Here is a 25,917-nt window from a genome sequence, read left to right as displayed (position 1 = left end):
TGGCCCTGGTTTCGGCAACCAGCCGAACCAAGGTCTGTTTTCGTCAGTGTAGCACCTTGACTAGCTCTAAGCTCTAACCAGTGTCATCTAAGTTTTAGTGGCTACATAAACTGGGCCCATGTAGGCTCTAGACAAACAGGGCCTAATCAGGACAGCCATGACTCAGGCCCCGACACCGTCGGGTCGACTAGATCACTCCAGACTCAGATCCTGCGGTACCTGGATCCCAGATCCAGTGGTACCCGGATCCTAGATCCCACATCCGGCAGTAACCTGGTCCCAGATCACATACCCAGCGGTATTTGGATAGGCCTAGGCCCAACAGACCCAAACAGACTCAAACAGAACGTGATCGGAGTGACGCAGGTTCGCACGACCGAGACAGCCCGGGGCAGACCCGGATCCACCAGGCTGGCCACCAGACCCAGACAGCCCGGGGCAGACCCGGATCCACCAGGCTGGCCACCAGACCCAGACAGCCCGAGGTCCACCCGGGACCCGCCAGACTGGCCACCAGACACAGACAGCTCGAGGCCCACCCGGGACCCATCAGACTGACCCCAGGCCCATACCACCCCGTGTCCACCACCGATGGGCAGCCCGGGCGCCGGCCCGCTCGGGCCCGACTCGCTTACGGGGCACGATGAAGAGGCTCTCCTCCTGCGGCCGGCAGGTGTACGGCAGCTGGGCGTAGTCGAGCGGAGGCCGGGCGGGCGGCGCGGCCGGCGCCGGTGGTCCGGCCGGCGCCGGCAACGCGGCGTCAAACGACGACGCCATGGCCCCGTCGACAGACGACACCCGCGGCGGCAACGACAGACGACAGGCCAGCACCTGAGCACTGAGGCCAGCAGCGAAGCCCGGCAGCCGTGGCGACGAAGAGCACGAGTGTTGCCCTCAGTTCGGCGAACGCCACGCGGAGAGACGCCGTCCGGCGCAGACTCCGCACTCACCGACCGTCAGCGACCGGGCGGCCCAAGATACTGTCCGTGGTGTCGTCTGCGGTGCTGTCCGTGGTGTAGCGCCTGCGGTGCTGCCTGCGGTGCTGCCTGTGGTATTGCCTGCGGTGCTGTCTGCGTTCCGTTTGCAGTGCTGTCTGCTGTGCTCTAAGCAGTCTGCGTACTGATTTCTGTTGTACGTGTGCCGCCGGCTGTGTTTGTGATGTGCCCCTGGTTGTGACTGTGATGTGCCGCTCGTCACGCCGCCGCCGCGTCACCACCACCGCTCGTCACGCCGCCGCCGCGTCACCACCACCGCTCGAGGGGGCGACTGAGACTGAGCAGCGGCCGGCTCTCCGACGCTCCCGGCTCCAGGCGACCTGCGCCGAACACTCCGGCGCCGTCCGATACAGTCGGCGTCAGGGCGGTGGTCCCGGACACGGTCACTGTCAGAGCGGCGGTCTCGGACACGATCACTGTCATCACTTTATGGAGCTATTTCGCATATACAGCGTGTGAGCCATAATTACATGAATTCAGCTATTCACGTGAATCACAGCCATTTCATCGACTTCCGCGACCACCTGGGACAAACGGTCTGTCTGGCCGTGCCAGCGGATATGTCTGTAAGTGCCAACACCGACACCACGGAGCTGGCGACGTGGCGGCGGTTGTACAGGGCCTGCTTTGCGCACGGATGCAGACGAATCCAAGTGGCACATGAGCCATGCATGAGCTGCTTGCAGGAACGAAAGACTACCTCAACGTTGAGGTTGGATCAACAAACGCGTGCGAATACAGCGTTCTATTTCCAGAAGCACCAGACACGCTGCAACTGAGCATAGTTTACGTCCGCTTAATTTGGCAAGAGCTTGCACACAACGTGTTGAACCTCCTGAACCCATGGACTAAGCTCTCCATTAATGCTGCTGAGGTTCACTCCTTTTTTGGTGCTGTTTGATATATCCAAATACAATACCCGAAAGTTACTGTGGATCGCAGCCACTCCGGTGGTGGTTATGTCCATGGTACTTCTCCACGGAAGCGTACACCCCTGTGGTGTTGAAAGGTCTCTGAATGAACGAATACTACAGGTCTGCGCAGAAAAAAAACAAGAAGAGTGGGGAGAGAGAGGCATATCCCGCACTGGTCACAATCTAACAGGAAAAATAACTGGGTCGTAACGGCAACATACACTTCGTAAATAATGTCATCTCCTTACATTGGCCCACTGCCAAGGTGGACGCGACTGGGTAACAAGTTCACGTCGTTATCTTGATGCCATTCAGCGCCTCACAAGCCATAAAGATCAAAGCCTATACCTTTGCGGCATATCAGCATGTATTTCTTAACGAGCGCTTCCGTTTGACAGCTTGTGATTGACTGCCCACCAGGGCGCAGTTACACGTTCTAACTCAGCACACGCGGCTTTAAAAAGCGGGAGCGCGTCACCTTCCGAAATGGGCTCCGAGCTACTACTCCGACCGAGCTACTGGTCCGACTCAGAGCTGCTGGTCTGACTTAGATCTGCTGGTCTGAATCGGAGCTGCTGGTCTGACTTAGATCTGCCGGTTTGACTCAGAGCTGCCGGTCTGACTCGGAGCTGCTGGTCTGACTCGGAGCTACTGGTCTGACTCAGATCTGCTGGTCTGACTCAGATCTGCTGGTCTGACTCAGAGCTGCTGGTCTGACTCGGAGCTACTGGTCTGATTCGGAGCTACTGGTCTGATTCGGAGCTGCTGGCCTGACTCAGAGATGCTGGTCTGACTCGGAGCTGCCGGTCTGACTCGGAGATGCTGGTGTGACTCGGAGCTACTGGTCTGACTCAGATCTGCTGGTCTGACTCAGATCTGCTGGTCTGACTCAGAGCTGCTGGTCTGATTCGGAGCTACTGGTCTGATTCGGAGCTGCTGGCCTGACTCAGAGATGCTGGTCTGACTCGGAGCTGCTGGTCTGACTCGGAGCTACTGGTCTGACTCGGAGCTACTGGTCTGATTCGGAGCTGCCGGTCTGACTCGGAGCTACTGGTCTGACTCAGAGCTGCCGGTCTGACTCGGAGCTACTGGTCTGACTCAGGGCTGCGGGTCTCGGAAGGACGTCGCGTGATTGGAAAGTCGTTCCATGTGCACGACAGCCCTCATCCTGGCCTCTCCAACGTCCTGCTGTGGAGCAACAGACGCGCTGGATGGGGGGGGGGGGGGCAGATGCGAGCCTACGGCACGCTGCCCAGGACTGGTATTCGTTTCTCAGTCTACTAGACGCCCTTGCACGCATTCACGACTGGTTCACAAGCCCCCTTATCCTGACCCGCAAGAGTCTGCATCGACCGGGTGATATTTGCCGGGCGGCCCACAGCAATCACCATGATTGCAGTGAGGTTTCTTCCGTGTTGTCGCCGTTTTTTGCCCTTTCCTCATCCGCATGAAAGCAGGGTACAGAGTGTGCAGAAATAGCCGAGTTTGTATGCACAGGTCTAACATACTCCGGGTACAGTGGTACCTATGCTGCTAGAAGGAAGTTGAATCGCGGGAACAGTAAGCGAAGGATGAATGCACTGAATTCACACTTTCATGCTAAGTAAGTAACAGTTCTGAGAGCGTCGATCATGACATCCGTTTCCACGACTTGAGCCTGCACAACTTTTGAACAACTCGACTAACTCGGCACGTGCGCGCGCCCTCTTGACTAACAGGACGAACACAAGTGAGCCCCCTGAGGCGGTAAGTGGACAGTCATTGTTGACTTCAGGCCGTTCGGACATCTCCTCTATGCCATTTGCTATAATCATACGGTTGCTTCGTGTCGCCGGAGCCACCTCCGGCTGTCTAACTGTGGGTGACGGTTAGCAAAACATGCTTCCGATGCCTTGACGTGGATCTCTCTTCGTTGCATAACTTCCTCTCCGAAACTCAGTACCGTCCGATCCGAAACTGAACGTTCAACCAGCCGGTGGTTGGCCGGCAGAGAGAGGCCTCCGTGCCGACGCGCGGCGTCGGCTCGGCCGTCGGCGGCGACAGTCTAGCGTCGGTGTCGACGTCAGCGGCTGCCGGCGGTGGGCGCGAGGCGAGCCGACAACCAGTGTCGATCGATGGGCGGCCTGCAGCGACACCGACGCAGTCAGCGGCCGCCGCGACCGGGCGCCCGCCGCCGGCCGGCCGAAGACCGGCGCCGGCGGCGTGGGAGGCCGGCCGAAAACTGGCACCGATGGTGTGGCGGGCCGCCGCCGCCCGACACCGGGCGCCCGCCGCCGGCCGGTCGTAGACTGGCGCCGGTGGCGTAAGAGACCAGCCGAAGACCAGCGCCGGTGGTGTGGAGGCCGGCCGAAGCCTGGCGCTGGCGGCGCAGGAGGCCAGCCGAAGACTGGCGCCGGTGGTGTGGGAGGCCACAGCCGCCGGCGGCCAGGAGCAGCCGCGAAAACGCCGTCGCGACGGACGGGTGGCACGAGGGGACCGCGCCGATCCGCGCCCGCTGACCTCAGATCTGCCCAGGGCCTTGTCCGTCACTGACCCTTCACGGGCCGCCAGAGGTGCCGTGATGCGTCCAGCTGATACAGGGCGGCATACGCCGGCAACTTTCGTCGGGTCCCGCCACCTCATTATGGGCAATGCCGGGTCGGTGCTTGATTAGTCCTGAATCCGTAAACACGTTGCAATACCCCCGAAAGATTGCGCTGTGCCTTTCAGTTGCAGGTGACAGAGAAGCGCACAGCTGTAAATGGCAACTGTTTCGCATATTTCATGAGAGCGAATAGATATAACCCTTTCTCGGTGGGGTGCGGTGGGGTGGGGGTGGGGGATGAGGACAGCAGGCACAGTTGACTTTATGCTACAATTTGGACATGGTGTACAGTATTGACAATGTTTTTTACCAGACCTTAAAAATCAGTAGCGTTAAGGAGCTTAAAACCAATCATATATCACAACGCAACCTTTCAGCTCTGATTACAAGCAAGGCAGCAGACTGAACGAGCCGCACCGTCAACTAAGCAAAAAATCTGCAGTTTTAGCAACCCTGCCTGCTCGGCCCGACCAGGCACGCCTTTGATGGCTCTTGTCGTTGCAGTCATTGATCGCACTACCGTAGGATTTTCAGCAGCATCTAGCGAAATTCTTTCCAAACTGTTTTATAACAATCCGAAGTCAGTGAAATGCACGGTGTTCGAACAATTAGCGTATTTTCGCAACGTTGCCATATCTGGACTCCTACGTGGGTTAGGGATGCGTCCATTAGCTGCCTACATGAATGAGACTTGTCCATTAATCAAAATGTAGTCCTTTCAAGACTTTAGCAGTTAGGGGTGTGCTGATGAGTAGCGTCTGCACACAGAGATTTTCAGCACTGGCTGGATCTTGGTCAAAGCGAGCAGGACTGAGCGCTCACGTAGTTTACATGACCCAATCTCTCTCGACTTTGGCCGTAGCGTGGTGTTCAGCTGATCAGTTTCGAAAAAGGTGACCATTGACTGGTTTCCGGTGGGTTGCTGGCGCTTTTCTGAGTCTGAAAGCTTTAATTAAAATCTAACAGTGAGCCAGCCCGTTTGCATACACTGTAGTCATGTCACGCCTTCGTCCGCTCTAGTTGCTGGTATCTGACAGATGGATCAAGCTTTCTCGTCCGATGTTACGAGATAGGCTGCACACGTTGTCACACACCTTTGCCGGCGCGACGTCCCGTTTTTTCTCTTTCGGAATTAGTTCTTCTAATGCCGCTGTAACGACATAAACCAAAAGCAGAGATTTCTTATGACAATGGTGCTTATAACTTTATTTAGTGAGTCCTATAAACTTTGGCATCTCCTACATGTAGCGTGGTACGTGGAAAGATAGTCCGGCGTACCCTGACAAAGGATAGATCTTGTAATAGATATTTTCCAATACACTTTTTGTCAGATGGTCTGAGATCCCTCTGACATTTAGCACCACCGTGCAGGACCGCTGGACTGCAGGACTGCAGGACCGCTGAAGTCGAGGCGCCCATAAAACTTAGGAATATTTTATCGTCAGGCCTTTGACATCATTTATTAGACGATTGAAAAACAGGCCAACCAGCCGTAGCAAGTCAATTTTCCATGACCATGGCATGCGCGCAGCGGAATACTTTCTACAGGGGTCCTGTTGTTTAAACCCGACACCATCCCCCTCTCCTCCCCTTTCTCATGCGATTGAGCTCCCTAAGACCTTTTAATTTTATTGAGCACTGCTAGCCATCTCGCATGAGCTACCGAGGTGCCATCCAATGGCCCTTCTGCTTTCTGGGCTCAAAAATGCGCGGAGGGCCTTTGTGTCCAAAGGGTCCACATTGCGGCCCCGAACTCTGTAATCGGCCCTGCTTTTTTAGGTACAATATTTCGCAACGAGGACCCCTTTGGAGACAAGAACTTTAAGACCTGGCCATTTCTTAAAGCTTCCTCTGAGAAGAAACTCTTTTAAAGATGCAGAAGACCTAAACCATTAAAGATATGTAGCCATTTAAGACCAACTTCTTTCATACTAACACGCTTCCAGCATCCTCCCTTTATCCTGAAGGTTCATGAATGTCTGTGCATCTGTTGAGTTTCAGTGATTTTCCTCAAACGAGCACCTTCCCCATTCTTACGATGCCTAAAAATAGTTGAAAAACATCCGGATGCCATCAACATAGGGCATCAAATGTAGCTCTTGCGGTCAATTTAGTAGACACTTCGCACGATAGTGCCGATGGCGCCACGATGGTGCATGGCGCCTTGGCTCACCTAAATCGTGCTCTGCGAGGTCGAGAGGAACGCGCTGTCATGGCGCTCAGACGGGATGCGTGTTCTTGCTAATAATTGGAAGTGATGAGTTTCTGGCCTGTTCTCAGCACAAAGTGAGCTTAACTACCATGCGCTGAAATGCTGTCGATGTCCAGTTTCACTGATCGATGGATTCATGGCTGTCACTGCGCTCGTTTGCATTCAATGTCCAAAACTGAAGATGTTCCGTGGGAGTAAGTCAAAGCTGTATGATCTTCATGGGTCTTGGAATGAAGGTTGGTGTCTAAAATTGGGAACGCTGTATTGCAAGAATATTACAGCATTTTCATGCATCAGAATATTCCAGCGCATGGTGGATGAGGAGAGCGTGATTTAAAATCATCCGTGTCCGCTACTACCAAATAATATGTTTATTCGAGGCAAAAATGAAGGTCATTTTTGGATGCTAGCATACAGACATTCTGAGCGCTTACAAAACAAGAGTGCAGGACAAGCGCCAGAGAATGTCTTTTTCATCTCGTAAACCAGACGAATGCGATAAAGACAGATGTGTGTATTTAAGTGGAGCTGTTATGCAAAACTCTTTAATGAGGGTCGCTGTCCGTCAAAACGGTGGTTCGTTATGACGGTACAATATTTTCAGGATTTAGACCTTATGCGATGCGAAAACTGGGGCCAAATCTTTGTGGAACTTTGCCCGCAGACATTTTTCCTGTGACAGCGACAAATATTCCGTAGAGTAGAATGCCAAAAACTAGTCAAGGCGCCCACGCTATTGCCATATTGCGGCGGTGTGAGATGCGCCGTGGCTAGGCCGAAAAGCTAGTCGGTGATTGGTGAACTGTGGACGCAATGCGCATGCGCGTGAGACCATGTACACCGGCCAATGCTGTAGAGATGCGGTCAACGGGCAGCACGCAGTATGTGATGTAATGTAGGCTTCGGTGAGGTAATGTGCCCACTGGTTTTGCTCGGAATGTTTGAAGTATGAGACGCTCGGGTCGGACGAGTGGTCGTTTGAAGCCGTCACTCCATCTCAGTGTCCACTGAACGGAGCGACAGTAGAATGGGACGTTTTGGTTGATATTTTAACTGGAAATCGCATTGTGCAGGATGTACGGTTACGCGTGTCATTTGTCGCGTGCAGAAAGGCGGTCAACATTTATTTACCCGATTTTGATGAGATGTCGTGTTTTATGCCATATCTCGGCATCCAGAGCAGCCAGTAACGTAAATATAATTTTAAAGCGTCCACCAATGTATCGCGTACAATACGCGTGGCCAGCGCAGCCTTGTGCAACAAATGGCCGCACCAGGAATCACCATAAAACCCGGGAATATCAGCCTTTCAAAACTGTACATTTACTATCGCTGTCGTCAAAACATTTTGTCAGGTTTACGCCGAAATTTGCACATCGATTGCCCCGATTGATTTCATTTTTTGCTCTATCCATTTATTTTACACCCCTGATTATTTTTTTTTGTTTTATCTTGCTCACAAATTAATTCTAGCTAAATTGTTGCAAATTCATATTTTCGCAGCGTCGGAATGCCACCGGTCATCCCTCAGTCCCCGCGGACGAAGCAAAACGACGCCATGCGCATGCGCACGCGCAGCGCTAACCGCTCACCCGCAGAAACGTACGGCGGCGAAACAGTAGAACACAGCGGCTACCGATAACATTACTTAAATCCTTGCTAGAAACGGGTAAGAGTAGCTGCACAAATTGAGAAGAAAATGACTTGCAAAGACTGCGTCGAGAGGGCTCATGCCATTTCGTAGTTATTTTGAAGCCATCGGTTTATGATTTACCTTTTCAACCAATGAAACAACGCTCTGTAAGTCTGTAAAATAATCCGCCCCAACGCACAGGTATGGCAGATACAGGTATGGTCCAGACAATCCTGTTTTACGGTGGGCATTGACTGAAAAAGGGTCTGGTCCAGCCCATGCCACCGTTAAATGTGCTAGGTATAGAATATATGATATGGGATGTATGGAAGAAGCTTATCAGCGTGCACAATCCCAAGCTTTTCCTTAAATGGAACAAAACAAGAATCTACAGCAATTGTGTCTTGGTGTCTTATGGCTGTTATTAATCTATCGCGTGTCTCCCGGTAATCTGATCCTACCATCCGATCGTGTTATGCCAGGCCAATAGCATATCTCGCGGCGGATCTGCACGCTAATATGAACTGACTTTTCGTGCGTCCACTACCACCGGCAGCGGTCATACCTGTCAAGGACGAACAGCCGGCGCCTAGAGCGATTTGAACCCACACCGCCACGGATTGGTGGGTCAGAATACAGGAGCCCTAACCAACTGAGCCGTCGGAAAGGCCCCCGCACATTTGACATTCAATACACTGGCGTACAGGCTGTACGTTACGCTTGCCTACACTATGGGTTATGCAATTCAGACATTTCTCTGGACGTTCTCCACTTTCTACATATTGTCGTGCATGTGAAGCATCCTTTGTTATATACAGCATGCTATTCAAATACACCGAATAAAACAACACTAAGTGCGCCTGACGGCATTAACTACATGCAAGCTGTGTTGAGGCCACTTGGCCGGTGACATCTCAGCGATTTGGGCGGATTTACGCGTAATGATCACACACTCCGGCAATCGCTTTACTCTAGGATTTGACGCCAGTTTGCAGTCAGACATACGCCTATTCGGTAGCGTTGGACTGCCTCGAACGCTCGAGGTAGCTCACGCTGATTAACAAACAGGAGCCACGCTACAGACATTTGAGACATAGCATTTATCACTGGACTTCGATAGCATTACGAGATGATGATGATATCTCGAACCATGCGATCGATCGCAGCAAACGATTGAAAGCTGCTGTTGCTATTTAGTATTACAATTGTCGGACATTTAATTACATAATACTGTACAATCAATGAAATCACTCATATGATACCTAATTAAATAATACCACATACAACTTTTCCCGATATATTGTATCAGTTAGCCAGCAGTGATACAAAACAACGTCAGCCGTTATCATCAACGCCAGCTTTCAGTTGTTCGATTGGAACTGAGATTTAATCGAGCATTTCCAGTAAAAGTGTCGATGCTTGCCTACCATTCCTGACCCGTGCACTGGTCGTGCCAGCTGGGCGTAGATCACACGAACGCAATGGGGCGATGAACGCCGACACGTGTGTGACACGCACCAAAGCAGACCAGGTGACGTGCGGGTCCGACACCAAATCGCGCCAGCGCGCCTTGGTGTGAAGCCGCTCGCGTGCTGCGAAACGGCTCGGCGAGTCTTGGTGTAAAACTTTGTTGCAAGACCGCATGAAGGAACTTTTGCATAACTTTTAGGTGCCAGATTTCACAGCGGCAGGCCTTGGTGCAACGTGAAGGCATACTTAGACGTCTCCGTGGAACAAACGGGTCGCTGACCGGCCAGAGGGCTGCTCCAGCGACCCAAAGGGCGAGTGACAAAATGGCGGATGTCAAAAGGCGTTGCTGAGGGCTGCGCCTCTCAGCAGCTAGGCAATCATGTACGTGGCCGGAAGGGATCCTGAGCGATTAGAGAGGCCTCTTAGTCACTAGAGGGCCCCTGGGCGGCCAGAAAGGACCCTTGGGTGTCATGGAAACTCCACCGGCCAGAGGTGCCCCAGTGTCCACAGTAAGTCTTCAAGAGGCCAGAAGAGTCCTGAGCAGCTAAACTGTTTAGGGGCTCCGAGTACACAAAGGGCTTTGGGAGGTCAATGAGACCCCTGAGTGACCAGGGATCCTGGGTAATGTCTGGGTCCCTACATGTTCAGAAGGGGCTCTGAAAGGCCTGGAGTTGCTTTAAGTAGCTATTAACGCACTCAATCGGCCAGAAACCCCACAGTGGCCAGTTCGGGCCCACTGAGGAGAAGGAGAGTCCCGCAGTGGCCAACTGGGGCCTGATGAGCGGCCAGAGGAGTGGGAGTTGGTGCTGTCGAGTTTTATTCTTGCAAGAAAGGTCTTTTTGGCTTCTTTGATTCATTCGAATTTCCGGGACTTGGGGGTCTGGGCGCCCCGGATCCCTCGAAATCTGCATCCATGAGGTTTGGTCTTAAACTTTGATGTCGTCAGCCCCTGATTTATGTGACAGTCCTCGTTTTCAGCCCAGCAAAGCTGCACAGCATTGTCTTATAAATACGCGTCCGTTAGATTACTTCTGGCTTGGCTAGGTTGGCATAATCTTGCTTAGATAAGGATTCATAAGCTGCTATCAAGAGCTGCTTGGAATTAAGACCGTTGCAAAACGCTTTCAGACGTTTTACGAAGTTAACCTAAATGAAGGTAGCTTTGTTCTTTAAAGTACCCCCTCTCGTACAGGGCAACATTTCAGGCGCTTATTGACGATGCAACAATGCATATTATATTTAATATCATGTGCTTCTCGGCAGTACTATTATGCGGTCCGTGATGACATCACACAATAGTGCCGCCTTTGACCAGCCGCCACCGCAGGTAACTTTTCCCTTAAACCACATCTCCTTAATATTGATCCCAGCACAAACAACTAAAAATCCAACAGGGCCATTAGCACAGAGGGCGACGGAGGACAGGCAAAAGGAGAACGGAGAAAATGGATGATTGATTCAGACTAATTGATGCCCCGTGTGAAGGAAGCGCAACAGTGGCCAGTGTCCTGCACTATGCGTCGGTGAGTGGGGTGTAGGGGGTAGGGTGGGGGTGGGGATGGGGGCCGCTGACGCCGGCCGAGCCAGGCGGAATGGATGCCTACCTGGCGGTGAGACGGGCGCCGGCTGAACCGGCCTGAAGTTCCGCTCCGGGTCCGCCTTCTTCTCCTTCTGGCTGAGGCCGCCGGTGACGCTGCCCTGGCGCAGGTTCGCCTCATACTGCTTCTTCTTCTTGTCGCCGAGGAGCCGCATGGTGAGCGCGGGGCGCCTGCGGGCGGGCCCGGCGGGCCGTCAGTCACGCACTCGCACGCGACGGCCGCCGGCGGCGGTGCGGACCGGGCCGTGTGCTGACCGTCAAATGCCGCCGTCCGGCCGGAGGCAAGGTCGGGCGGGCTCAGGCCGGGCGGAACGGAGCCGGGCACACACACAGCTGGGACGCCCTCACAGCTGGCCTGCCCCGGCACACGATGGATAATAGCCGACGACAGCTGCGTCGACGGCGCCAAGTGCTGCTCCCGAGCGGGTACCGGTACACACTGCGCATCCCGCGGGACCTGGCCTAGATCCGCACCTCTGCACCAGTACACTGCGCATCCCGCAGAACCTGGCCTAGATCCGCACCTCTGCACCAGTACACTGCGCATCCCGCGGAACCCGGCCTAGATCCGCACCTCTGCACCAGTACGCTGCGCATCCCGCAGAACCTGGCCTAGATCCGCACCTCTGCACCACTACACTGCGCATCCCGCGGAACCTGGCCTAGATCCGCACCTCTGTATCAGTACACTGCGCATCCCGTGGAACCCGGCCTAGATCCGCACCTCTGTATCAGTACACTGCGCATCCCGCGGAGCCCGGCCCAAACTCGCACCTCTGTATCAGTACACTGCACTATCACGCCAGCGGCAAAATGCTGAGCTTGACGCCAAACGCCACTTCTCGACTAGCCGTATACACACATTTATTCTGGGAGGCGAGCCTGCCATCACGCATTTTGCCACATCACGAATATGGTCCGCATAATTTCAGCGCTCACCCGAGGTTGGGGTTCCACAGCGACGTCTGGAATATCTATGGGGCAATACGGGTTCTTTTTAGAGCAATTTACGCGTTGCTGCCATCGGGTTAGTAGAAGGGGGGCGTCTGTAAACTGTCCTTTCAAAAACCATTTTTGTCGAAAAATGTCACCTGTGACCGAGAAAGTAGTCACGCATAGTTAAATTCGGATAGATGCATGACATCATTAATTAGAAGTGACATTTTCTAGAATTTTTAATTGACTGGCGCGAGTTTCTTCCACTTTTTAGGACAATATTACAGACAAGTTTGAGCTTTATCTGTCATTCTGTGACCATGGTATATTGGAACATTGGGCGTCATTCAACTGCCATTTCCGCGAAATTACCGATTTTGGATCAAATCAAACATTTAAGCTGTAGAGGAAAAATGCATCGTCGTGTGCAGGGAAAAATGAAACCATCTGATAATGTGCAGTCCAACACAATAAAATCAAACTTATTCTGTTGGCTGGTCATTAATCACGATCTGGTGCTGGTACAGAACTAGGTCACAGAACATCAAAAGCCATACATGATACAACATTTATCCATTCAACGGACATCATGCGCGCGTCGGTCGCGACGACAGTCTGATAACGAGCATGCATGTAGTGATCGACTAATAACACGAGCAGTTTCTACACGACAGTGGCGGCAAACTCATCCCGCCGTTGTTTTCATAGCAAGCTTTGGTGTATCTAATTGAGGCAGTTTACCTTTAGCCTTAATCCCGTACTCAATTCCATACAAGTATTGGTCAATGTGAATGACATGTCATGACGCAAAGTCATATTGAAGAAAAGAAATCGTAAAACGGCAATTCAGATCTTAACTTTTCTCGCATTATCTGGGCGTAACGCAAAAAACGTAACTTAGATAAAGCAGCACTGTTTTCCAGCGAGGCGCTGCGACCTGAATCTAAGGTAAAAGATATTCGAATAGGTTGCGTAATTTGGTAAAGTACCCTGGCATCCCAAACCTTGTGACTGGATCCTTTAATGTAGCCGGAGGCATAACGCTCCATAGAAAGGCATGTTTGTCGCATATATCAGTGCACATGCAGGCACCGGCGCACCCTGCCCATTGTAACAAAAAGCCGTCAAAACAAAACTCTCGCCGACAGATAAAAATCTAACAGTCGAGCGGATAAACGATGCAATAAACATTGCACACCTTGGGCCATAAGACACGGAAGGTTTGAGAGGTGAAGCGGACAATTTCCGCAGTACGGGGGTGACTTGTTCCTTCAGGGCTGATCCAGCCCCGAACCCCGCCACCAAAATCCGTAGCGCCGCTCATGGTCGTCATAAGGCGTCCGTCTAGGGGCCGCCGTTACTTTCCGATCAGAAAGGACTCGTGCCTCTAGTGCCCCACCCACCTCCCCCACCCCCTGGATTCGCCACAAATTTTGCGTTTATTGGGACCTGGGACCAACTTTCGGAAGCGTTCCTGCCACAGCGTCTTTGCGTCGGGCGCAAAAGTGCGCCATTCCCCGACATGCAACAAAAAAGTCAAAACTTGCGAACGCCACGGCGTTTGGGCAAAAGCCATAGGTCTGTCAGTTTTAGTGCTGTTTTAGCTATCTGTCATTGCGGCTTTACGACGCATTCAGCTGCTGAAGCTATATGGCGTCGCCAGCCTCTCACCCTGGCAGGAAAGGCGGGCACCGGGGGAAAAAGTGCTGTTTTAAGGACCAATCTTAGACCTTGGCAACTGGAGCACATAGACTCTAAAGCAACATGACAGTACATAAGGGAACGTCCTCTCTGTAGATCACAAAACTAGCTTAACACCGTACATAACTCGCAAGAACGCGGTCGATCAATTGGGAAGTGGCATTGCCACATTTGCATTGCTACGCTCTTCCTACGGTTGTGCTGAGTTCCGCTATGCTTTCAGTACACGGAGATATATTGCGTCTATACTATGCCATCATGGCTAAGCTATCGCACGCTTTGCTGTGCTTGCTTCACACCACACTGATGCGGCAGGTTGTGACATCTGGTTGATAAACACGCCCTAGAGCGGACCGGTCTGACGGAGCTGCGGCCCCGGAGAGCGGGCCGGTCTGGCGGAGCCGCGGCCCCGGAGAGCGGGCCGGTCTGGCGGAGCCGCGGCCCCGGAGAGCGGGCCGGTCTGGCGGAGCCGCGGCCCCGGAGCGCAGGCCGGTCTGGCGGAGCCGCGGCCCCGGAGAGCGGGCCGGTCTGGCGGAGCCGCGGCCCCGGAGAGCGGGCCGGTCTGACGGAGCCGCTGCGCCGGAAAGCGGGCCGGTCTGACGAAGCCGCTGCCCCGGAGAGCGGACCGGTCTGGCGGAGCCGCGGCCCCCGAGAACGAGCCGGTGCTGCGGCACCGCGGCCAGTCCGGCGCCTTCAGACCACCCGACGCAACGGCCGCCGCCAGAGAAGGGCTGCGCGGCGCCGACATCCTCGCCGCCCGGTGTTTACACACGTGTCACGGGGTCCGGGCCGGCCCGCGGCCTGCGCCAGACACGCGGCGGACGTCACCCGTTCGCGCGCGCACGTTCCCCGGCCGCGGCGATGGGTGCAAGGAACGGGGCGGCGTGTTACGCCGGAGCGTGGGCACACACGGGCCGGCACCGGGTCTCCTTCGACTGTCCTGGACGGCTGCAGACATCTGACATCTGTCTATCTTACGTGCCAGATAGACAGACTTGACAGACTTAACAGACTGGGACAGCCGCAGATGAGTCCAGTCCGCGCCAGGTGGGTGTTTCCATGTCATGTTTGTTGAACGGAATGTTCGGAACAGGAAAAAGTGGCTTTCATGCTGATATTTGAAAAAAGGCGCTGACCGGACTCCCAACTGCTGAGGCGCAGTGGTGCTTAGCGGGCTCAGGTTATGGGATCACACCTATGCACGGTGGGGTCAGACTTTGCATTCACACCGATGTGTGGCGGGACGTTCATGCTACATTGTGAATCATCGTGTACACATCAGACCTACGTGTGATGAACACCTCTTTCTCCGGGATCAGGCGTATTTACGATGATGGTAACGATAACGTTTTGATACGTTAAAAACATCAGCGATAACGTTTAACGTAACGATAACTAACGCTTTGTTCATAAATGCAGATATTAACATTACATCGACAACGGAATAGCACAAAAGAAATGCACGCTTGCTGAAACTGAGCGCATTACAAACTTAAAGTGGTCTACGGGTAGAACATTCAGATTTCAAAGAGCAGTTTTCATCTTCAATAAATTACAAACGATTGAACGATTAGCATATCTGACTGTTCTACACCTAAGACACGGGGCCAGCCGGCCGTCAGGCGTGATCGCCTCCACATCCTGACAGGCGAGCTGCGTCCGTGCAGCACCAGATCAGCGATGAGGCGCACGGCTGCAGGATAAGATCAGCGTAACGAGGGAGCTGTAGGATGACATGAGCAGGGGGGTGGGGGCAGAGCGGCATCACAGCATGCTCTCGTGACTATTATTTAGCACTCACACACGGCTCTTTAACTACACCTACATTCTGTGTCGGTTACTGTACTATAGTAACTGTGCTGCAGTTAGCTCATGAGAATCTGTCTGAATCCTCTGACTGTGAGTTTGTTTGTGCACGCCACTAACTGTCGGGCACCGATGCTTGTGTGCAGTCAGCGATCTCTCCTGTTTCTACTATTTATAAATCCTGTTGGCATAACACGTAACAACCATCTTCAAGATGGCTATGCTGGATATACACAAGTGTGTGCATAAATCAGCGCGACGAGGAAACTGTGAGATAGGACAGATCCAATCTGGGGCGTGCGGGACATCACATCAGCGCGATGGAGGGCGTTGGAGCAGATCAGCGCGCGCGGTGAGGAACTGTAGGACCAGATCAACGCGAGCGATGGTTGGCTGTTGGACCAGATCAGCGCGCGTGATGGGGGGCTGTTGGACCAGATCAGCGCACGCGGGCAGGGGCTGATGGACAAGATCAGCGCGCGCGATGAGGGGCTGTTGGGCCAGATCAGTGCTGACAATCAAAGAGCAGTAGGGTCAGATAAGCAAGATCGGGGACCTGTGAGTCCTGCTCGGCGTAGTGAAGATCCGTGAGATCATACACGCGTGCTGTGAGCGAGTCAGGGGATTAGGTGAGAGCGATGCAGGGTATGTGGAGGCAGATCAACGCCACGAGGGAGCTGTGCGATCAGATCGGCATGATGAGAAGAACACGTGATGAGTCAACGCCACGCCTGTAGGCTAGGATCGGTGTGATGAGAGCGCGTAGGATCAGACCAGCACGACGCTGTGAGATAAGGTCGGCACGAAGCTGTGAGATCAGACCAGCGCCCGGCGGGCTGCGGAGATCGGCCGGTGTAACTGTAGGATGGGATCAGCATGACGAGGGTGTGATGGGATCATGTCAGCGCAGTGGAGGAGCTTTGCAGTCGGGTCAGCGAGATAAGAGAATGTCCCATCCGATGGACGAGAGGCTGGGAGAGACAGCTCACGACGGGCGGCACAGACGCCCACGCAGATTGTATTGCTATATGCACACAAGACGGGTTCACTCCTGAAGAAAAGGCCGCAAGCATAAATTCACGCACGCGCGGCACCAAGCCCAGCCATGGTCCGGTGGGCACTGGGTATACTTTGGCATTTGCCGAAAAATATCGCACAAGCCAGAACGACGATGACTTTGCCGTCGCTTGCAAGAGGCTGTCAATTTATGCCAATGACTCCGGCGTAGTGATGACGCTTAGAACGACAGACATTGACGACCATTCGTCAAACGATGGTAAGGTTTCACGATAACGAGACCAAGTAGGACATACATACTGTATTGAATCAAAATGCCTTTTGGAATATTCTTCTGTCTGAAGAACTTGCTATTTGCTAAAGTCTGTTGAGAAAGTCTGGTCGCTGACAGTAAGGCTGCTTTGCCGCCGAGCAGCGGGGGTGTCGGCATCCGCCTAATAAAATCAGAACTTTGCTTTTGCGTCAACAATCTCGAGCATGCTAACCGAATGATTCATAGTGATTTAACGACATGCGCAATAGTGCTGATAGCTTGCTGTTGCCATGCGTGCCACTGGATGTTGCACCTGAGTCGTGCGTGTTTACGCACCGCCGAACCCAACTCGGAAATCGATCACTCTTTACTATATTGGATCTCCTTGGTCGCTTCGTGGCTTTTACATTACCTAACAAGAGGATTGCAACTTTCCAACATTCAGTTTCCAACGTAGCTGTCTGTGTGGCTCTAAGTGTCGCGATGAATGGAGGTGATGATCGTGATTATCTGATCACTGGTTGCGTACAAAGTGGTATAATATTTGACGCGCTTTTTAATGTTCCGTTCACAGAGGCTGGGATATCAGCGTCAGCTCTTCGGCAAGATATGGACGTAAGCATATCCTCAATATTCACTTCTGTTTGTGTGTCATTTTATGCGATCGAAATACAAACACCGTTAACCTGCCCAGAAGATATTGGGGTCAAACCCCACCGACCAAGTCGGGGTTATGCCGATGCGGGCGTGAAAGGCTTTTTAACCATAAGAGATCCCGAAATGCTGAAATAATGTCACTCTGACGCTCTGTCTTCGGCTGCAATGTTACGCACTAAAGAACCGCTAAAACTGAAGATAGCATGTTCCGAAAGTCGTCCCCAATTAGCCTGTTGGTACGGCGAAAACTTGGAGACAGTTACTACAGTGAACAAAGCAAACTTGCGGCAAAGAGGGGTTGGATGCCAATTGAATCGGGACAGTGCGTCGTCACAGTGACACGGACACTGACAGCAAACTGATCGCGAATACGTCACAGCTTCTAAAATAAGGCACGAGGAATGGGCAGCAGAGCGTTTGATCGACAGCATTATTTAACGCGTAACCAAAACATGCGCCGCAAACCAAACATCACTCACCGAGCTGGCTTGAGACGCAACGCAACTTCGAAGCGAAGTGGCCTGGAAACCCGGACGCCCTCCTACGTACAGCTGATCGCACTTCAACCTCTCTCACCCGACGGACACGGCGCGCGCCGCAGTTTCCCACGGTCAGAGGACAGACACGAGACTGAAACAGTGTTTAGCTCTTCCCGTCTTAAATAGGTATGTGGCTGGCTGTCGCCGCCTGTCTGTCTGCGCGTACCGGCCGGTGGTCTGGTTGCCCTCAACAGCTGAGCGGCCCACGTGACCGGCGAGAAGTTTCCAGTCACGCTCCGTCCCCAGTGCAGCGGCGCTGCCGGGACAACGATGGAAGGACAGTTCCAGGGATCGACTGAGAGGAGGCGTGGGGGGAAGCGAAGGGGGCGATCATCCCACGATGGCCTGCGCTTGAGCCACTTGCGATCGCACGGGGCCCTGCGCATTGCTCTTGGCTCCTTTATCCTCAATTCTTATCCTCAAACTATTATCCTCAATCCTTTCCATTTGCTTGAGGGGCCCTGTACGGGATCTTATAAGTCACTTTAATAAGGCATTATGTGTGCTCAAGGGACCTCTGCAGTGTTACATGGCTCTTCCCATTCGTTTTCATGTGCGGAAGGCCCTATCTTTTGGACATAACCCTTACTTGCTGCCCTTAGAGTTTGGCACTCACGAAAGGTCAGCACGGGCCCCTGCACTGGGTCTTGGGTATTTGGTCTGCTCACTGAACCTTGCGCTGTTGCCGGGAGTCTGTATGTAGACCTGCCGGAGCACCCTTGATCGCCCAGGTGCTCCTCACCGGGAGTCTGTAAATGGCCTGCCGGAACACGTTTGATCACCCAGGTGCTCCCTATATTGGCATTGGGTCCTTGCCATTTGCTCGGAAGGTGCTGGATACTTGTCGGGGACTATATTCTAACATAATGAGCACTCTATGCCAGGGGTGTGGTTTCCTATTCACTTCAGGAGGGGGCATCAGCCCCTCACAACTTGGGGTCTAGCCCCCCTCCCCCCAACTTTGGGAAGAAAGTGAACACAATTTGCGGAGAAGGGAACACAATCTGGGGAGAAACTTGTTTGTTGGCATATTCTAGGGGGTAGATTGAGCCATTGCTTACTGCTCAGCCTCCTCCCCCTAACTGCTCTTGTGAAACTACGCCCTTGCTCAATGTTCAGGGGTCCCTCTGTTCCCACGTGTTGACCTTTACGGAAATCCCTACGTTCCCATCAGATGCACTTTCTGCTAGCCTGTCTCGACACTACCGATCGTTAAGAGGCTCGTCGCATTCGTCGTTGGTGCGCTCTATTTGGTCGGAGGACGCTCAGTTGTTTCTGGGCCCCCAAATGTTCATCCGCAAAGCCCCACCGATCACACAGCGATACTCAACATTGACCTTGGGGTCCACCTGTTTGCTGGGAGGCCCTGCGCTCCTGACGGGGCACTCCCATATGTTACAGTTTTGGGGCACTTCCGATCGCTCAGCGGTGCAGTACATGGTCTCTAGTTGTTCTCGCTTGCTCAAAGTACCCGGCACTGTTGACCCGGCGTTGACCGTGTGTGACGATCCACGCTATGTGGCGATTTACGCTACGTGGCGATTTACGCTATGTGGCGATCCACGCGATGTGGCAATCTTGATATTGAATAGCTAAACCCTATAGGTAATGTGCCATTGAAGTCTATGAACAACTCTAAAAGGCGTCATAAAACACTAATTTCTGCGTATGATAGTTACCACACGGACGTTGACCGCCGCCTGGTGTTAATTGCGGCAGTCGTTTACGCCCGGTCTGCGGAGACTGCAACGCTGTGTGGCGTTTTGCCCCAAAGGTTATAAGCGTGCATGTTCACCTTTATGCCACTATTGTATATGCCACTATATATATATATATATATATATATATATATATATATATATATATATATATATATGGGGCGGGGTGGGGGTGTACTATGTTGCCCTCAGGGTCTTTTCAGAAGGAATCACTCGGTGAGGAAGGGGGAAGGGGGAAGGGATCCCAGACCCACGCTCACCGGGACATTCAACCCCAGATCGACCGGAAAACAACACCCACAGCTTTCGCATTGTGGTGTAAACTCTTCAGTGAAGCTATCTGAGACTTCAACTTTATTTATGTGAGTTTTAGCTCAGTCCGACTTCTGTACTGTGGTGCAACGGACGTCAAATCGCTCAGTACATTGGAATCTATACCTTGTTTTTAGCGTTAGCAGTGTGAATGTGAATACATGTTTAGTGCAATGTGAATGTGAATACATTGTCAATACAATACATGCTAAACATGTGAATACATGTTTAGCAACCTTCATCTTCCAAACACCGGAGCGAGCATGCCCGTGCAGTGATCTCTTCAAGATGGTCTAGAGCGGTCAGAAGTCGAGGCCAGCGCCGTTCCATCACTATCACAGCGGATCGGAGCAGCGGTACCAACATGAGAGCGCGCGCGCAGCAACATCCATCCCCTCCTCGCCAAACACTCCAGTGTGGTGTTGTCAGGGCGTGAGCGTGAAGGCACGGGATTTCGAAATTTATCCGAAAGGGTTTCCATGACATCGATTTGAATTCACGTGCCACCAGAGCCCTGGTTCTTCGAGCGCCTCCGCACGCAATTAATTCGCGCCAATTCGTTGCGCTTTGGCCCGGAACCCAGACATATGACCTGCTCGGCCCACTTGTCAAGCCTGAGGCGCATGAAGGCCGGACTGAGCGCCGCCTGGTTCGAAGCTGATTGACTGATTTTTGAGAGGGGGGGGGGGGGGCAGCAGGCAATGAACTCCAGGCCGGGGATACAAAAGCATGGAGAAATATCGACCTCCCTGATATCCAAGTGGCCAAATATTGAAACCCTTTGGAGGGCAGTGACGCCCTTTCCACGCAGCAACGGCCCATTGTGGTGTTGCTGCGAAAGATCTCGGGGAGATGTCAAAAAGAACGTGTGCGCGGCAAAGTCTTCAGCATTGAACCTGGCGGGTAGATTGACGCCAGTCGGTCTATGAAAGTCAAAAAATCAGTGCTCGGCGTGTTGAAAACAGCTATTCATTTTCTCAGCCAAGACCAATGAGATCGCGCTGTAGGGAAGCTCAGCTCCTCGGCATTGTGAAATGGCGTAAATGGTCAGCATGGATGTCACTGCTTAGGTCTGGTGTTCATTCTTAACTGGCGCGCTATCCAGATCCATTTCGTTGCAGCAATGCGCAGCGGTAGTGATAACGTCAGGTCTTTTCTGATCTTCGTTTCAGCAGAAACTGAGCTCTGAGGCCCTCTGATCCGTGACAAACGGCATAAGAAAGCTTTGTAAGCTATCTGCGCATTGGTCACGGCCACTGGTTGCCACGAATTTTACTAATGTGCCGAGCGACCGGGACAGAATATACGCTCATCGTGCTCGGCTGGCGAAGCACGCTCCGTGACAACGAGTCCACAGTGGGAGACCGATTGTATAGCAATACCTAGCGTGGAAGCCACAGAACGAGATCAGTGCATACTTGAAAGTCAGTCACGCCAAAACAGAATAATGCTGACACCCTGAAATCTGGATTCTACATGGACGAATACGGATTGAACGGAATCGAACGAAAGCATCAATTTCGTACTCAGCTTCAGGGGTGGCCCAACACCCACCCGGTGTGAGAAGTCCTTCAGTGTTTGCATCGAGCTGTAACGCTCTAACGTGCGTCTTTACAATTCGTCCCTGCCTTATTCCTGTGATAAGCTTGTTTTCGTGGGGGGTTTGTGACCCCATAGTCTCACACCTGAATCAAGCTGTTAGTTCGTTCCGATTTGCTCCTTTTACGACAAAATTACGAAAGCTCAACCGTCACAGGTTAAAGTTCGCGAAGAATCTTCAAACAGAAACAGAAGGCAGGTATGACTCCAAGATCATGTCATCTGAAAAACATTCACATGTTTGCAATGGCTCATTCAGCAGGCTACCTATAACAGCAGCTGTCAGAACCCACGACTTATCAAACACAATACGCTGTCACGTCGGGGCGTCCTTCGGGGAGGACGCACGATGACACGAACCAGTCAATGTACGTACAAGGCTGCTCCTGCCCGGCCAGCGTCGCCGCGCTGTACGGTCGCCACAAGGCTGACTCCCAGCACGGGCGGAGTGGGGTAGTGGGTCAGACGGAAGCGGGGTCACCAGTGTCGAACGCGATGCGACCTTCGATGGGCCCGCGCAAGGTCTCTGTGACAGAAGCAGCGGTCTCACTAGTTAGTCACGGCAGCAGGGCCAGGGGCAAAAGGGGGACGGGGCACAGAGACAGACCAGAACCAGTCAGGTTCCAGACCAGAACGTGCGCCCGCACGACTGCGCGCTCCAGCTGTCGATCACGAGACACGGCGCACGCACTGACTCACCGGCCATGGCCGGAGCTCTGGGAAGCGCAGCAGATGGGCTGGCAGGGGGGGCGGCCGTGGTAAACAGCGGTTAGTGGCCAGTGTTCTGATGACATTTGAAGACGAGACATCATCATTTTAGTCAGATATTATACTGACCGTGCGGTGCGCAAGCAGGTGCGCACAACGACTCTCAACCAATGACAGTCACTTTTCATTGTTAACTTATGTGCTGGCAGTGGAATATGCAGGATTACGCGATGGCCCAGAGGACACGGGGAAACTCCACGTTTTTACTAAACACCCCATTTAAGCGCGTCGCACGCGCGTGAAATTTCTTGCTGCGTGCGTACCACATCGCATGTTTTGGTCTAATTGTCTTTACACGTCCAACGTTTTTTTGGCTGTCGACGTTTCATGACGCGCGTATTATTGCCGCACATATTTATATGATCGCCCCAATGGTCCCGGTGCCTCCCTGAACCCGTTCTTATGTGATGGTGTGCAGTATGTGACATAATTATGCTGTATCTAACCCTTTATCGGGCACAATCTCCAAAAGCATATTGTCCTTTTTAACGTAATGTGTTGCAGCGGTGTCTGTTTGCGTGCCACAATCACATATACGCATATCTTGCTTCGTGATTCAGCCCTTGTTAAGCATTGCTGGCTGCGAAAGCCCTGATCCTACTACCCTTACACGGCAGCTAAGGGCTTGGCACGCAGCCACGGCGACTTCGTTTGGGGAACGCCGGATTCGATAATGCACAGGTAACAGAGATAAGGGCTCAGTCTCAGAGACCGTGCTGATGTGGTTTACTACGGCGGCCAATCAGCGACTGGCCAGGGGTCAAGCCGCCACGGGGCAGCCGAGTCGGGGTGATACGTGGCGCGTCAAAGCTCGGCTAAAATATCCTTTCAACTGGAGCTACCCTACTGCGGTGGTGTATTCAGCGTTTGCGCAACAAGCCATGTTGAACAAAGACCTTATCATGAAGTTTTAGCTGCAAGGCAACAGATCAAAACGTCAAGACAGATACATTTGACATTCGCAATGAAGGCGTCACATTCATGGTTCTTTTTGGCATTCTGGGTTCAAAGTCCTTACTTTGAGAACAATTGAACTTCTTTTGATGCTTATAATCTTTAATTCACCCTTTAATGGGGGGTCGCAATTCATCGTAACATTCCAGTTCAGCGCCTGTGTTTGGTGCAGCCCTTGGCACAGTGCCGTGTGCCAGCAGTTATGATGTGAGCGCTTGAATGATAGATTATTCCAAGTATTTTCAATAAGATTGATCCGACAAAATCAGGAGCATTTTCTACTTTTACGAATCTTGTTTTAACATGCATTTTGGGCCGCTCTTTCAGTATGCCGCTCTTGCAAACTTCAGGTCCTGTTCCCTCGCGACAACGAGCACAGTGTGAAACGTCCAGTTCTGTCGATATAGCCATGCTTGCTTAGAGGGATTCTTTCAAATTTATATGAGGTTTTTAACCGAAATGGCTTGTGATACGGGCGCTCTCACCGTTATTCAGTCGACAGGCGTACCGGTGACGCTGACCGCGGCGGTCGGTCGGCCTCCGCCTCCGGCGGTCGGCCGCAGAGGCGCGCCCAGGCTCGCGCACTAGTAACGCAATACACCACACTAGCCCCTCTCCAGCTTGCGAGTCCATCGGTATCCACCTCCCCCCCCCACCGTGCAGACTACACGGTCCATTCGCAGTATCGCTCAGGAGGACGGCCTCGTCTCTCACTGTGGCGGCGGCAGGGGTTACTCGCGCTTCAGTGGAGAGATCAGCCATCACCTCAGCTTCTTCATCATGTGTCTCGGCATTTTCAGACTCCGAGTCATTTTCTGAGTCCCATATCCCTTGATTCCACGTCAACGCTGGCGACCTGTCCGTGTCATTTGTCATCTTCTCATCTGCCTCTGTCTATTGGTCCCTGTCACCCTGGCTCGTCAGATGCGGCTGCCTTCTTCCCACATGTTTCAACTGATCGAAATGACGTATGAAACGATACCTAAAGTTGTCCTCTCGTTTGATGCGGCATGTGTTCCCTTGTCGGGATATGATCACTACAAAGGGGCCATCCCAACGGTGTTCAACTTTTCCCGGCGTTCCTGGCTTTTGTGGAATTTTCATAAACACCCGATTCCCCAGACGATAAGGGGCCATATTTGCCGTTTTTCTGCTACTATCCACTCTTTTCTGTTTTGTCTTCTGCTCCCGTCTGACTACCTCCTCGTGAGTTCTCACCAACGTTTTCACGAGGTTTCTGGCCCAAGACTGCTCTGTGCCGAAACGGCTTGAAGAACTTTCCCCCGTTCGAGCTATCTCAGGAGTGCGTGGGTGGCGACCAAACTGGAGAAAAAAAGGAAACCTACCAGTGGCGTTGTGCGGAGCTGACATATACTGGAATGTAACAACACCCAGACACTTGTCTCACTCGCATCATGACTCCTGCGCATCGCGACGGATCAGAGCACCGATTGTCTGGTTTGCCCTTTCCACGGCCCCATTCGACTGTAGATGGAATGCACTAACCCTTGTTTTTTCTGTGCCCACCGATTGCGCCAAAACCGCCAGATGCTGGTTGTTAAATTCCAGATCACGACCTGTCAGTATGGATTCCGGGAGACCGTGACGGTACACGGCACTCTCGATCAGCGAGCTGGCGACGGCTTCAGCCGATTTCTCTGGAATGGCGGCCAACCCGACACTTTTGGTCAGAAGGTCCAGTGCGACTAAACGTACCGATTACCCCGCCCTGTGGTTTGCCGTCCGAACGGCCCCATCAGGTCAACAGCGACGTGCTGCCAAGGAGCTGTGGGCTGCGTCGTCATTTCCAACGGCGCCGTGAAACGACGCTGCGTGTTGTTTGAACGTGCACACACCAAACGGCTCCTACAGTAGTTCCTGACATCCTGCTCTATTTCCCACCAAATATATCCAGCCTGCTTCAGCAGCTGACAGGTTCTTCCAGCACCGAAATGTTCGAACTCGTCATGTTTGAGGCTCAAAACACGTGGAATGGGACCTTTCGGGACCAGTGTGTACTTCGTACCTGCTTTGACGACGACTAACAGACCGCTGCCCTTATCAATGACAGGTTCAAAACCACGCTGTCGCCACCGACGGCTGTATGGACCCTGCACTCCATTGAGACGTGCTTCCATGCGCAGTGCCCTGGACGCCTCGTCCCGCTCATGAGCATCTTGCATTCCCTCCTCGACCAGGTGGATTAGATCGCGTGGCTGAGACTGTAGCGCTGGCTGCGCTGCGGAGATTAT

The 25,917-nt window shown here is 52.8% G+C and overlaps 1 protein-coding gene across 1 annotated transcript in view; it reads right to left on the bottom strand.

Annotated features, from left to right (window-relative positions):
• LOC119108688 (major facilitator superfamily domain-containing protein 4A) overlaps positions 1–18,343 on the bottom strand; it is a gene marked incomplete in the record, with an annotated part of 66,067 nt that extends 47,724 nt beyond the window's left edge. Inside the window, 2 exon segments of the mRNA XM_037232315.1 lie at positions 11,426–11,576; positions 18,255–18,343. Coding sequence (XP_037088210.1) covers positions 11,426–11,560 — 135 coding nt within the window.
• Positions 18,344–25,917: the final 7,574 nt, after the last annotated feature.

This window comes from Pollicipes pollicipes, unplaced genomic scaffold, assembly GCF_011947565.3.
Source record: "Pollicipes pollicipes isolate AB1234 unplaced genomic scaffold, Ppol_2.1 Scaffold_6686;HRSCAF=7923_pilon_pilon_pilon, whole genome shotgun sequence".
NCBI classification, from domain to species: domain Eukaryota; kingdom Metazoa; phylum Arthropoda; class Thecostraca; order Pollicipedomorpha; family Pollicipedidae; genus Pollicipes; species Pollicipes pollicipes.
The sequence above is the reverse complement of the archived record's forward strand: the minus strand, read 5'-3'. Positions and strand labels throughout refer to the sequence as shown.